Source organism: Micromesistius poutassou, assembly GCF_964030765.1.
Source record: "Micromesistius poutassou genome assembly, chromosome: 9".
Classification (NCBI taxonomy): Eukaryota; Metazoa; Chordata; class Actinopteri; order Gadiformes; family Gadidae; genus Micromesistius; species Micromesistius poutassou.
In genome coordinates, this window is record NC_140279.1 from 2377710 (window position 1) to 2390235 (window position 12526).

General features: G+C 43.2%; 1 protein-coding gene, 1 long non-coding RNA gene and 11 other non-coding genes across 14 annotated transcripts in view; all 13 read left to right on the forward strand.

Annotated features, from left to right (window-relative positions):
• osbpl9 (oxysterol binding protein-like 9) overlaps positions 1–8072 on the forward strand; it is a gene marked incomplete at its 5' end in the record, with an annotated part of 30542 nt that extends 22470 nt beyond the window's left edge. Inside the window, 13 exons of one of the 2 annotated variants that reach the window (XM_084473070.1) lie at positions 116–262; positions 913–1025; positions 1526–1641; positions 2282–2367; positions 2663–2858; positions 3001–3085; positions 3248–3358; positions 3473–3536; positions 3887–4027; positions 4372–4450; positions 4822–4913; positions 5406–5541; positions 6180–8072. In XM_084473070.1, coding sequence (XP_084329196.1) covers positions 116–262; positions 913–1025; positions 1526–1641; positions 2282–2367; positions 2663–2858; positions 3001–3085; positions 3248–3358; positions 3473–3536; positions 3887–4027; positions 4372–4450; positions 4822–4913; positions 5406–5541; positions 6180–6254 — 1441 coding nt within the window. In that variant the 3' untranslated portion in view covers positions 6255–8072. The remainder of the gene's footprint in view (positions 1–115; positions 263–912; positions 1026–1525; positions 1642–2281; positions 2368–2662; positions 2859–3000; positions 3086–3247; positions 3359–3472; positions 3537–3886; positions 4028–4371; positions 4451–4821; positions 4914–5405; positions 5542–6179) is intronic. The other variant, XM_084473071.1, reaches the window with a different exon arrangement.
• A 931-nt stretch (positions 8073–9003) lies between these two features.
• LOC311353740 (small nucleolar RNA SNORD74) lies at positions 9004–9097 on the forward strand. Its single transcript, XR_014637115.1, has one exon. It is a non-coding gene; the product is annotated as a small nucleolar RNA SNORD74 (small nucleolar RNA).
• Positions 9098–9180: 83 nt separating this feature from the next.
• On the forward strand, positions 9181–12516 carry LOC311353257. Its single transcript, XR_014637005.1, has 15 exons — positions 9181–9222; positions 9404–9450; positions 9614–9657; positions 9855–9894; positions 10075–10124; positions 10311–10348; positions 10538–10589; positions 10771–10806; positions 10985–11032; positions 11217–11254; positions 11443–11494; positions 11791–11820; positions 11986–12009; positions 12190–12245; positions 12433–12516. It is a non-coding gene; the product is annotated as an uncharacterized lncRNA (long non-coding RNA).
• On the forward strand, positions 9270–9343 carry LOC311353741 (small nucleolar RNA SNORD74). Its single transcript, XR_014637116.1, has one exon. It is a non-coding gene; the product is annotated as a small nucleolar RNA SNORD74 (small nucleolar RNA).
• Positions 9487–9551, forward strand: LOC311353751 (small nucleolar RNA SNORD75). The gene has a single exon (XR_014637125.1). It is a non-coding gene; the product is annotated as a small nucleolar RNA SNORD75 (small nucleolar RNA).
• On the forward strand, positions 9927–10008 carry LOC311353731 (small nucleolar RNA SNORD79). Its single transcript, XR_014637107.1, has one exon. It is a non-coding gene; the product is annotated as a small nucleolar RNA SNORD79 (small nucleolar RNA).
• On the forward strand, positions 10166–10245 carry LOC311353730 (small nucleolar RNA SNORD79). The gene has a single exon (XR_014637106.1). It is a non-coding gene; the product is annotated as a small nucleolar RNA SNORD79 (small nucleolar RNA).
• LOC311353745 (small nucleolar RNA snR60/Z15/Z230/Z193/J17) lies at positions 10385–10470 on the forward strand. The gene has a single exon (XR_014637119.1). It is a non-coding gene; the product is annotated as a small nucleolar RNA snR60/Z15/Z230/Z193/J17 (small nucleolar RNA).
• On the forward strand, positions 10622–10708 carry LOC311353746 (small nucleolar RNA snR60/Z15/Z230/Z193/J17). The gene has a single exon (XR_014637120.1). It is a non-coding gene; the product is annotated as a small nucleolar RNA snR60/Z15/Z230/Z193/J17 (small nucleolar RNA).
• LOC311353742 (small nucleolar RNA snR60/Z15/Z230/Z193/J17) lies at positions 10837–10923 on the forward strand. The gene has a single exon (XR_014637117.1). It is a non-coding gene; the product is annotated as a small nucleolar RNA snR60/Z15/Z230/Z193/J17 (small nucleolar RNA).
• On the forward strand, positions 11067–11152 carry LOC311353743 (small nucleolar RNA snR60/Z15/Z230/Z193/J17). Its single transcript, XR_014637118.1, has one exon. It is a non-coding gene; the product is annotated as a small nucleolar RNA snR60/Z15/Z230/Z193/J17 (small nucleolar RNA).
• On the forward strand, positions 11856–11917 carry LOC311353750 (small nucleolar RNA SNORD78). Its single transcript, XR_014637124.1, has one exon. It is a non-coding gene; the product is annotated as a small nucleolar RNA SNORD78 (small nucleolar RNA).
• On the forward strand, positions 12287–12360 carry LOC311353739 (small nucleolar RNA SNORD47). Its single transcript, XR_014637114.1, has one exon. It is a non-coding gene; the product is annotated as a small nucleolar RNA SNORD47 (small nucleolar RNA).
• Positions 12517–12526: the final 10 nt, after the last annotated feature.

Sequence of the window (12526 nt, forward strand, 5' to 3'; positions counted from 1 at the left end):
TGCAAATCCAGATTCCACGTCCTATTCATCTGTTTGATTAAAAGTGAAACATGTCTCCAATGCGTGCCACAGCTGCCTCTGACCCCAGCCCTCCATTCGTATGTCCTCCAGGGAGTGGTCCTTCGGGCCCCAGCAGCGGCCTGGGCTCCCCGTCCCACATCCCTCTCCCCTCCCACTCCGTGCCAGACTTCTCCTACTCCTCCAGCGAGGACGAGTTCTATGACGCCGACGAGTTCAACACCTCTCCCAAACACTGCTTAGCGTGAGTGGACCCCTCCCCGGCGTGCTCCTAGTGGGGGGGGGGGGGTTGAGAGCAACCAGAACACACGGTTTCTCTCCTACGTTCTAATGGTGGGGCAGCATTCAACACATACTCGGTATGCAGTCGAGTCAAATGACGCCCGTGGTTTTGCATAGCACTCGCACATTCCCTCTGGGACGTGCGAGTGATCAGCAGGGCCAGATGCTGCCACGAGATTGTTCACTACAGAGTAACAGAAATGTCATGTTTTATTTGTTACGGGTGACATATTATACCACCAGGTGTGAGTGTGATTAGCCGTTACAAGCCGTTTTGAAAATAAGCCTCTTCGGACATCACAATGGGCGTGTCCACCTAGATGTGTGCTGGATAGGTCAGTCTACCAGCCTACCCAGTGGACTGTAGCAAGTGTTGCTCATCTATCCGTCATACATCTAGGTATGTGGACACGTCCACCTATGATGTCAGAAGAGGCAGATTTTCAAAATGGCTTGTAACGGCTAATCACACTCACACCTGGTGGTATAACATGTCACCTTTGAGAGCTGGGCTGAATGATGCTATTAAACAGAACTTTGCGTCCCTCTTCTCATGCCAACCACATGTCTTAATGATGAACTCTGGTCTCCATCGTTCCTCTCCCTGGGCAGCAGTCTCTCTGGGCAGGCCGCTGCCTCTGCACTGGGTGACGACGGGGCCATGAAACGACCACACACCAACGAGTCCCTCAACTCGTCCATGTCCAACGGCACCACCGACGCAGGTGACCCCCCCCCCCTGCAAGCACACTCACTCACTCACACTGAGGAAGCATAAAACACACACGCGCACACACACACACACACACACACACACACACACACACACACACACACACACACACACACACACACACACACACACACACACACACACAGGAAGCTTTCATAAAGCACACTGTGTGCTTTATGCTAGACAGTATTTGGTGGCAATGCCACCAATATCTGGTGGCAATGCCACCAAATACTATCCTGTTACAGTACCATGGGTATGTAATCAATCAGATGCTCCTTAACCAAAGTTTGGCTGAGAACAATAAAAAGCAATGAAAGAAATGCAGAAAATGAACACACATTGCAGCGACTTCTGCATGTATTTATGTATAGTATTAAAAGCATAGTTCACCACCTGTTCTGGTCTGAGATGGCCGTGTAAGTAGGCTTAACGCCAATCTAGGTTCTGACACTCACATGTGTTGTGTGTGTGTTTGTGTCTATTTGTCAGACCAATTTGACAACGACGACCGTGACGATGAGGGCGAGGGGGAGTCGGTGGAGGAGCACAAGAGCGTCATCATGCATCTGCTGTCCCAGGTCCGACTGGGCATGGACCTCACCAAGGTACCGCGTCACCGACCACTCAACCAGTGGTTCTAATGCATGGTTCTTAGTTCTTCTTGGTACAAGGCTCCCACTGTGTTTCGATGGCTCCCAGTAGTAGGGCTAAACCATTAATCAAATTCAAACCGACATTACGATGTAATAGAACGTGATTTGCAAATCGCAAAGGCTATGATAAAAATAAGTAAAAAAATCATTGCAAAAATTTGATTTGTTACTGGAGATCAGTAACATTTTCTTTTACATTTCAAGAGTTAAATAAACATGTTATAACATTAATTCATGCATCAATTCATCTCAACACATAGCCTTGGCCTAACGGAAAGACCCGTTTTTATGTTGACTGCTTCCAATGTTGTGTTGGTCAGACTGTAGAATGATTTATTGCTTGTTTAGTGAATAATACAGAACATAAGGAAATTGCGTACTAAATCGTAATCGAAATATTTGCAATTTGGTTATTTCCCCAATAGTTCAGCCCTACCCTGTGGTCATGGCTACTCTGGCTTCCCTGTTCACACACTCCTGTCTGTTGAGCAACACTATAGCACTAAAGGTCATAATACTGAATAGTATGGATTGTATTAATGATATGCTATAGTGATTCATAGTGACGGTGTCTTCTCTTTGCATTTCACAGGTGGTTCTTCCGACCTTCATTCTAGAGCGGAGGTCTTTACTAGAAATGTATGCAGATTTCTTTGCTCATCCAGATTTGTTTGTGAGGTAGGTCCTTTTTTTTTATAGGACTTCTGGTCCAATGCTGCAAACCTTACGAATTACATGTCTGATAGTGTTTTTTATCATCAGTATGAACCATCAACATTAGAAACTAGAAATAAAGTCACATTCAAGACAACTATATAATGTAACGTCTAAACTCATTCAACCTGATCCTACTTCAGAAAACCTGAAACACACACCCATACATAGATTTAGTTGACCTAAATCCAGTCATATTTTAAGGCCCTGAAGTGTCCTCAAAACAGACACCTGACATGTCCCCCCCCCACCCGTGCAGCATCGCCGAGCAGCCGGAGCCCCGGGAGCGCATGGTGCAGGTCGTCAAGTGGTACCTGTCTGCCTTCCATGCGGGGAGGAAGGGCTCGGTGGCCAAGAAACCCTACAACCCCATCCTGGGAGAGGTCTTCTACTGCCACTGGGACATGCCAAACGAGACCGTGGAAGAGCCCCCACCACCCCCCGGCCCCCCCGCGGTGAGCTTCGTCGGAGGGCTGGCAATCGGGACACCGATACAAACGGGACTCTCCTTGCATTCTGGATCTATCCGCTTGCTTCTTACGCCTTATTTTCTCTCTCTCTCTCTCTCGCTCTCTCTCTCTCTCTCTCTCTCTCCAGGAGACGGTGTCAGACGGCCCCCTCCCCTGGGTTTCACCCAACAATGTGTCCTTTGTAGCAGAGCAGGTCTCTCATCACCCGCCCAGTGAGTGGGGTCTACATCCATGTCGCCAACGCCATTTTTTTTACACACGATCCGAGACATTTGAATCATTTCATGAGTTCAAATGTGTTTTTTCATTCTCTGGAGAAAATAAAAAACGAGATGCATTTGAATAAACACTTGAATCTCTCTGCTCCTCTTTAGTTTCAGCGTTCTATGCAGAGTGTTCCGGTAAGAAGATCCAATTTAACGCACACATCTGGACCAAGTCGAAGTTCCTCGGAATGTCAATAGGAGTCCACAACATCGGCCAAGGTTTGTCCAAACGCCTCCTATCCATTATCCCGCTCCGAGACTTTGGAGCCCTATTATGACTGCACTGTGTCCTAAGTAACACTGCTGTGTCTCTTCCCTGGTTGGGGTGTCCAGGGTGTGTATCCTGCTTGGAGCATGACGAACACTACATCCTCACCTTCCCTAATGGCTATGGCAGGTAGGCATCGTCTGATCGTCGTGTCCGTCCTGCTCTCTTATTATTCCGTCTAGTCTTGCCTAGTTTAAGATAGCTTACAGGTGACATATTATACCACCAGATGTGAGTGTGATTAGCCGTTACAAGCCCTTTTGAAAATCTGCCTCTTCTGACATCACGAGTGGGCGTGTCCACCTAGATGTGTGCTGTTCAAAATGGCTTGTAACGGCTAATCACACTCACACCTGGTGGTATAATATGTCACCTTTTAAATAAAACAACATTTATTTATTTTGATCATGTGTTTGAACTACGGTGCCCACCACCACCGACCCCTCCCCCACCGACCTCCTCCGCCTGTGTGTGTCCAGGTCCATCCTGACGGTGCCCTGGGTGGAGCTGGGCGGCGAGTGCAGCATCGTCTGCTCCAAGTCGGGCTACAGTGCCAACATCGTGTTCCACACCAAGCCCTTCTACGGCGGCAAGAAGCACCGCATCACGGCGGACATCTTGTAAGTGGACCGGAACCGCTCGCCGTTTGGGTCCAACGCTCAACGGGCGCACCGCTCGGCAGGCTTAGCTCCTGCGTCTTTGTGCTCCTCGGTGTGCTGCAAGGCTTTGTGGGAAAAATGCGAAACCCCTCTTGGTCTTGGCTTACAGTTAGATTTACATTTACATTTAGGGCATTTAGCAGACACTTTTATCCAAAGCGACTTACAATAAGTACCTTTGTCCGAAGAAGGAGAAACAATATATCGCTGTCGGTACAGTAAGGATGTTCATAGAACCAAGTGTCAAGCACTAACAATTGTTGGGAGTCTTGACGGTAACCGTTTGTTCCTTTGTCCCACGGCAGTACGCCCAACGATAAGAAGTCCTTCTGTGCCATCGAAGGAGAGTGGAACGGCGTGATGTATGCCAAGTGGGCATCTGGGGTGAGTTCTGTTCTGAAGTGAAGTAGGCTCCACTTAAGCTTTATTGTGAACACTTTCTCTACATGCACTATGTACTTTTTCACTGCAGCCATCACTTTTGTTCAAAATGAGATGTCCTCGCCTTCTCCGCAGGCCAAATTAATTTAGCGAGGGCATAATCCTTTATCCTTAGGCACTGCAGTGTCTAGTGTTTCACTGGCTGCAGTTACAGTTACCAATATGTTTAAACCCGAAAGTGATGACTGCAGTGAAAAAGTTACCAATGCAGTTTAAGGTTTTTCTGCGCGGCATACTGGCTATGTGAAGGATAAGGCTCCATGGTCATAGGCTATAGTAGACACTAAGGATGTTAAATTGTTTTGGTGCGGCAGGAGAATGCTTTGTTCATAGACACTAAGAAGATGGACATCATTAAGAAGAAGGTGCGCAAGCTTGAAGACCAGTTGGACTACGAATCTCGAAGGTGAGAAGGAAAAACTAAATACGTAAACACTCCTCATATGGTCGCCAACACTGCATCTCTCCACAGATACACACGGCTCAATGTACACGTCGATGGCATACTTTACACTGGGATCCAGGGTTGGAATCACCAATTATTTTACTTCAAAAACAGCCTTGTAGCTGTAGTTGTTTTGTGTTTGTACCTTTTTTTATATAACCAGGTTATTGGTAAGATCCGAAATCAACATATGAATGATAGATAGATGGATACTTTATTCACCCCTTTGGGGAAATTTAGGTATCCAGTAGCTCACAAAGTCAGTCAACATTCAGTGGAATGGACAAACAACAAAATGGACATGCAGTAAAAGTCAATCAAATAAGTAAAAAAAAAAAGAGCAATATTGCACATGAATGAAAATGCATATAAAAAAGAGAGGTAGATATAAATAAATAAATAAATATTACGCAATGCCCTAAAACCCGGTGTGTCTCTTCCCCTCCTCACCAGAATGTGGAGAGACGTGACCCTGAACCTGAAGCTGAAGGACATCGACATGGCGACGGAGGCCAAGCACTACCTGGAGGAGAAGCAGAGGGGCGAGGCCCGCGAGCGCAAGGAGAACGAGAGGCAGTGGGAGACACGGGTGAGACGACGACTCCTCTCTCTGGCCGATCCGTATCGGTCATTATTTTATTTAAACTTAGAATACTAATACACTTGTTTTTTTGCGGCATTGATTACTGGTATTTAGTGTACAAATTTACAGAATGACATGGAAGTGGGCGCCCTTAAGAAGGCAGCTGCTTCCCAAAGTCAAAGCAAATATATGAACATGTTTTAACCTAAAACATGAGATCTTCCCCGACTCTCTCTGTTGCGTTCAACAGCCTGTGAGCTCATTTGTATTATGTTTCAACCCGGTCCCGTTTAGCCGGGAAAAAGGAAGAAGTGACAGCTAAGCGTGGATAAGCGAAAAAATGTCTCATAGCTTGTACTTTTTTTTTTTTTTTACCAGGTGACCAGGTTGCATCCTACAGTTACATGTATTGGTCTGCATCCAGTATATATATATATATATATATATATATATATATATATATATATATATATATATATATATATATATATATATTAAAATCAATAAAAAAAATGTAAACTTACATCTGTATGTCATTGCGGGCCACCAGGGATGTTTCTGCGGGCCGCCATTGGCCCGCGGGCCGCACTTTGAGAACCAATGGTCTACACCATTGGTATTGACTGTGTTTCGTCTCTCTCCAGTTGTTCCATGAAGACGGCGAGTGCTGGGTTTACGACGAGCCACTACTAAAGAGGATAGCTCCCCCACGGCCCTGAGACCACCTCCCTCACATCCACACACATGCACTCACACAAACGGCCAAACGACACACACACACACACGTCACACAACACGGGAGTCTTCATAAGAACTCATTTGCACATGACCTATTTTCCAAGCCTTCGAAATGACTTGAATGATTGAATATGTACACAGCTTTGCGTTTGATGATGAACCAATGTTGAATGAAGTCAGTCGGGGAGCAAAATGAAAAAAAAAAGACTAAACCATGCAGCACAGTGCCAGGGACACAGGACTTTCTGCACATCCGTTCTTTGCAACAACTCTTGTCTATATGGACTTCACAATCGAGCCTGTCCCCAATCCTGGGCAAGGGATGATGATGAGGAGGAGCAGTAGGAGTGCTGGTGATGGTGGTGGTGGTGGTGGTGGTGAGGATGGGTGTGGTGGAGGAGGGTTGATGCGTCTGTTGATGGTGTTAAAGTGAAACGAACCTCAACAGAAACAATACGGCATACTACATCTCAGGGAAACTGCTGGGGGAGGAGATAGCGCTGCAGTCCCCTCCCATCACCCGCCGACCCGACGAGGGAAGGACCTCACAACGACGGAAAGAAGGACATCTTGGCTTGCCTACACACAACTAGTGACAACTGTTGTTTATATATAGATATACATATGGTGGATATATAAATATATATAGATATATAGATATATACTTTTTTTTTTATTTGTTTGCGCTCTTTTTTTTTTTTTTTTTTCCATTCTGGCAATAGTTAAAATATTTGAAGGTAAGAACTTTTAAAGGCTTCACATGTTAAGTATTCATTCCATTTACGCCATTGGACATCTCAATGCCTCCTTTAACTGAGCTGACACGCTTGTGAGCGGAAGCAAGCCCGACGATCGCGGTAGCATCTACACACATTTAGACTATGATAGTGGTATTGGTTCTTTTTTTATTAGATAAGTGGTATGGCTTCACAATGTCGAGAACAAATCGGAGCACTCATTTGCTCTCGCCGTGGAACTAGGCTGTTAAGTTAAGGGTTTAACTCCACTTTCCTCTGGAAAAGGGTCTTGGGATTTGACATCCACTCGTCTGGAATGACCTATTTCTTTTGTGCAAGCATTTATGAACAAATGAATGTTTACCTGTTTTTTGTGTGTCCGGATAATTGTAAGGCGTGGTGACGGGGTTGTGGGAGGCAAGGGTGAGCCAAGAGATTCCTGTTCGTTCGGCACATCTGCTCTCCCAGGCATCGCCCTGACAGAAGTCATACGGCTACTGACATGGTGGCGGCGGCAACGTGTTTTTAAGAGTTTGGGAAAGAGGATACAACGAACCAATGGTTTGAGTTCTGATACTTTTTCATAGAGGGCTACTCAAGTGTAAGTTGTGTGCTTGAATTTAAACTTATGTCCAATGTTTTTAAATATGGGAACCATACTGGTCAAAATATAGATTACTTTCCAACTATGCTGGTTGCATCCATATTCTCATTCACAAAGGCATATTACACTGAACCTCTTGAAATCAAGTGTCGAATAAGATTGTGTTTTTCGCCATCGATATATTAGCCAATATGGAAAAAGCCTTGTGGAAAAACATTTTCACATAAAAATGCATATTTGTTTCATTATTATAATTTTAAGATTTGTCATCTAGAATAACAAATTAAAAGTTGCAGTTTAATAAAACTAAAAGCCAGTTTTCATTGTTTGTCTTTTACATTGAAATTGAATTGAGGCCTTGTTATTCCATTTCATAATCACCAAGCGATTCTTCATAGAAAGCCATCAGACCATGTATTTTTTATTTCATTCTTATCATGAGCAATGATTGTATCTGATTTTCATGTTTATTGATGCATACTATTAAATCTTCATGAGTGAACTGAATTACTTTGTAATAATCATTTGAAGTATGCTCCACTCTTCACTTTACACAAGACTTCTAGTTGAGTTAATCATTCGAGTTTAGGTGATAATCATGGGTATTAGACTAGTCGTAACGTGAATCCTGCAGAGAGTGATCGAGGCTGTTGTGAATGTAGGCGATTGTCTAACACTAATGTTCGACTTATGGAAATGTGCAGGGCTGATAAAACAATACAATGTGATGCTTTTGAATTCAGAAAGTCTAATTTCCCTTATTGAAGTTGTCACATGTTAAGGGGAAATGTTTGATGATCAACGCAATAATCCTTATTCAGAAAGAGGAACCATACACAAGAATCAAATTCGACCAACAATAGCAGATTATCCATAGGCTATCATAGTAAAAACTTGGTTATTAAAAATAGTAAAAGTACTAATATTTGTTGTTGAGTTGGGAATGGGCAACTTGGAGAGCTCCATTTTGAAGGAACTCTCCATCTACACAAAGTAATAATTCTTTATTCTACTGTGACTAGTTGGTCAGTCAGCCACAAGGGGAGCCAGTTACTGACGCTGTCATGTACTTTTACCCACAATCCTCCGCGGCTCCCTATATAAAGGACTTCCACCCTTCCTTGTGTCTCGAGTTCCTCAGTCACATTCCGTGAGTAGCTGCGCCTCTAAATCACCCCGAAAAGAATTAAAAACTGCTAGTTTAACTTAAATATAAATATCTGGCTGTATTGTTGTTGTCGAATGTTGGTAGTACTTCTGTGCTCTTCTGTTCATGGAATTATTGCCTGATATTGACGTTTATCTAGTTCATGAAAAATCCTAGGCCTCAATCAGCCACGTGTCTCAGCTTCAAATGGCTGCAGTACCTACGACTATGGTTGCTACTTACCCATGCACTAATGATGATATAAATGTTGGTAGGGACATCTGAGTTTTCATTGAGGAAATACCAACTTTTCTTCTTCTTATCTGATCACATGGGAGCAACGCTCAATGCATCTTTTCCCTCGTGGGAAAAAAGCATCGGCCATATCTAATGACTGCGTATCTTCTTATTCCCTGCAGTGGCGCCATGATCTCTGCAACGTATCGGTGTTCAGTCACCAGGTAAGGTTTCTTGTCTTGACTAATATAAAATACTTATGCGGGGAAAGCTAATGATGATATACATGTTGGTAGGGACATCTGAATTACTGTGATGAAACGCCAACCATACTGAACGCATGGGAGCAAAGTATATTTTTCTATTCTATGCACAGTATCTAATCTCTAAATTCCCTTTCCTTAGGTTAACCTGGCGCTGTTGGAGTTGTGATGGAAAACGCATTTTTAATCGTAAGTTTCTCAACTGCTTAGCCAACAGTATTTCCAAGTCGAGGATGATTATGTAAGAGTAGTGGACAGAAGTGATTTCTGATTAAACTTACGCTGAGACTTTTCATTTCTCTTTTATGCGGCTGTTTTAGTTGTGCGGTACTAACTTCTCATTGTTCAACAGGAACCATACTGAACACATGGTAGCATGGTTTCTTGATCACCGAGGTAAGTTTCTATTGGCATTACACTTGCACTATAAAATACTTGCCTTCTCATGCTACAATGATGACCACATTTGCTACTCTTGACAAAATTGGATGACGAACCCGCAACCACCAATTGCATTCTCTGAGGCATGGCCAACTTTTTGGTTATGATTGTTGGGCAGAGTATAGATTATTCATGGTATCATTTCTTTACAGATGCTGACCTCACTTCGAGATCTAGTGATGCTACCTCCAGGTCAGGTGACTTCCTAACCATTTCTTGTTATTAATTGCATATGATGCAATGTTGAAAAACATTGGGAATCTCTCTGAATAACGATGATGGACAACTTTTTTTACTGATGCAATGTCTTTTAAAACTACTTTGACTGAACACTTGTTACTCAAATCTAATCTAGTAATCTCATGTTTACAGATGCTGATTGACAGCATGACTACCAGATGATGTGATCGACTCCAGGACTGGTAACTTGCCTAAACTCAATGCTTTAATGTTGTAAACCTCAAACTACAAGTGATGCAATGTTGAAAAACATTGGGAATCTCTCTGAAAAACATGAAGGACACTTTTGTAACTGATGCAGTTCCATCCAATAGTGCTGTCCTCCACGGAGTCCTGGCCCTGAATAACAGACTTTAATTAATTCACAGGTGGCCGTCATGTACCATCCATCCCGGGATAGTTGCTGGTAAGTTGTTGAGTCCTGCTGGAACACGGGTTAACTTGACTACAATGATGAGCTTATAGTTCAGCTGAATAACCATGTTGAAACGGGGATCATTTGTCTTTCGCCCCTATCTGATGTGTACGGTCAAGCTGCATGCCTGATCACCTTGATATGGGCAGTGCTCTAACTAGTGTTCCTCCTTTTCCTCAGGATCCAAAGTGGCAGATACCTTGCTGAAGTGCGGCCCCCATAAACTAGAACGGTGAGGGTTGTGATTTGTAGCTTGAAATGTGACTGGCTACAATGATGAGCTTATAGTTCAGCTGAATAACCATGTTGAAACGGGGATCATTTGTCTTTCGCCCCTATCTGAGTAAACATTGTAACTAAGTTTAATTTGTCTTACTGGATGAAGTTTGCTAATGTTGCCTCTGCTTTTTCAGACTCGAGATGTGCAGTGCGTTCCTGGTGATGACTTGGTAAGTTTCTATCTTGGACCGACTCAGTATGCTTATACAATGATGAGCTTATAGTTCAGCTGAATTACCATGTTGAAACGGGGATCATTTGTCTTTCGCCCCTATCTGAGTATGTGTTTAACTATGTTCAGATTATCCAATTGGAGGAAATGGGCTAATGTTGCCTCTTCCATTTCAGACTGGAGATATAGTGCCTTCCTGACCATGAGGCGATGGGGATGACTTGGTAGGTTTCTTTCCTGAAGGACAGATTCTGGATGCTGTTACAATGATGAGCTTATAGTTCAGCTGAATTACCATGTTGAAACGGGGATCATTTGTCTTTCGCCCCTATCTGATGTATTGTGATAAAACATCACTGGTTGTTACACTGCCTGCAGCAACACATTCTAATGCCCTTCTCTTATCAGGTGGCTTGGTCTACTGCTGGGTCCAGAAAGCCTCCATGGTATGTATATTGTCCCCTAGTGCTGACCAGCAACTTGGGCTTTGTAGTAAATATCTTAACATGATGCTATTGAATCAGGTCACTGATCTCATTGAGGATAAAACAATTCTGATAAGATAATCTAATGCACCAAGAAAATGTACTTCTCTATATGAAGTTCTCAACAAAGTCTCCTTTTACCTTTTCAGGGGAAGATGGCTTGTATCCAGTATCCTGCCCTTTAAAGCACCTCTAGAAATGGTAAACTAACACATAAATCTGCAGCACCCCAGACAACATGTAGTGCTGGGTAACTTTGTCACTATTAGAAAAGTGGCAGGAAACACTTTGGTTGACACCAGCACTGCATGGGAGCCATGTGTCTCACTGGCTATCACGGTCTAATGGGTTTAGAGTCTGGCCTTTATGATGATAAAAGGATGCTGACAAAACCGTGGAGTCTAATCTATTAGCTCTAGCTGATTAAGGTCTGACCCACCGGCTGATAGCATGTTGCATCAATGCCTTGCTTTCATTGTGTTTTTGTTTTGGTCTAGGTTTTTGGGGAAACTACGGCCATGTCAAAGGTGAGTTTCCAGCATCTAAACCATTGGCTTTATGGGTTCTATGATGTCACAAATGTCTGACCTGAACATAAATGTGGACAGTCTTCTTACTGAGTAACCTGCTAGTTGACATGCTCTTCCCTTGACTCTAAAGAGTGCCTTACAGTATGCTTTCTTTCCTTGAAGGTGGATGCCCAATGAGATTTATTGGTGAGTTACTGATCGCACTATGCACACATGTATCTGTATAGGCAACTAATGATGAGGATTCTGCCAAATGATTAATATGATTATAACCCTACCGTTCCATATAACTCTGATTGTTGCTGCATTAAAAACATGTGTGCTTTCCCTAGTTGGCATTGTTTTAATTATTCCTTTGTCCTGCAGGTGGAATCTACTTGTGCCTCAAGTCAACTAAAGATTCAACATGAAGTTTGTTTGCTGTGAGTATTCAATAAAGAAATGTCACATGTCATCAAAATGCAACTAATGATGAAGATATTCTGCCAAATGATTAATATGATTATATCCCTACCGTTCCATATAATTCTGACTGTTGCTTCATAAAGAAAAGGTTACTGCTTTGATCTGAGTCACTTGATTCTAATGGTGTGTATGTCCTTTCTCTAGGTCCAATGGATGGAACACTTCATTGGTGGTTTAAGCAGCTGTTCAGAATGTTATATGTGACTTTCTCAATAAAATACTTTAAAGTGTATTCTTG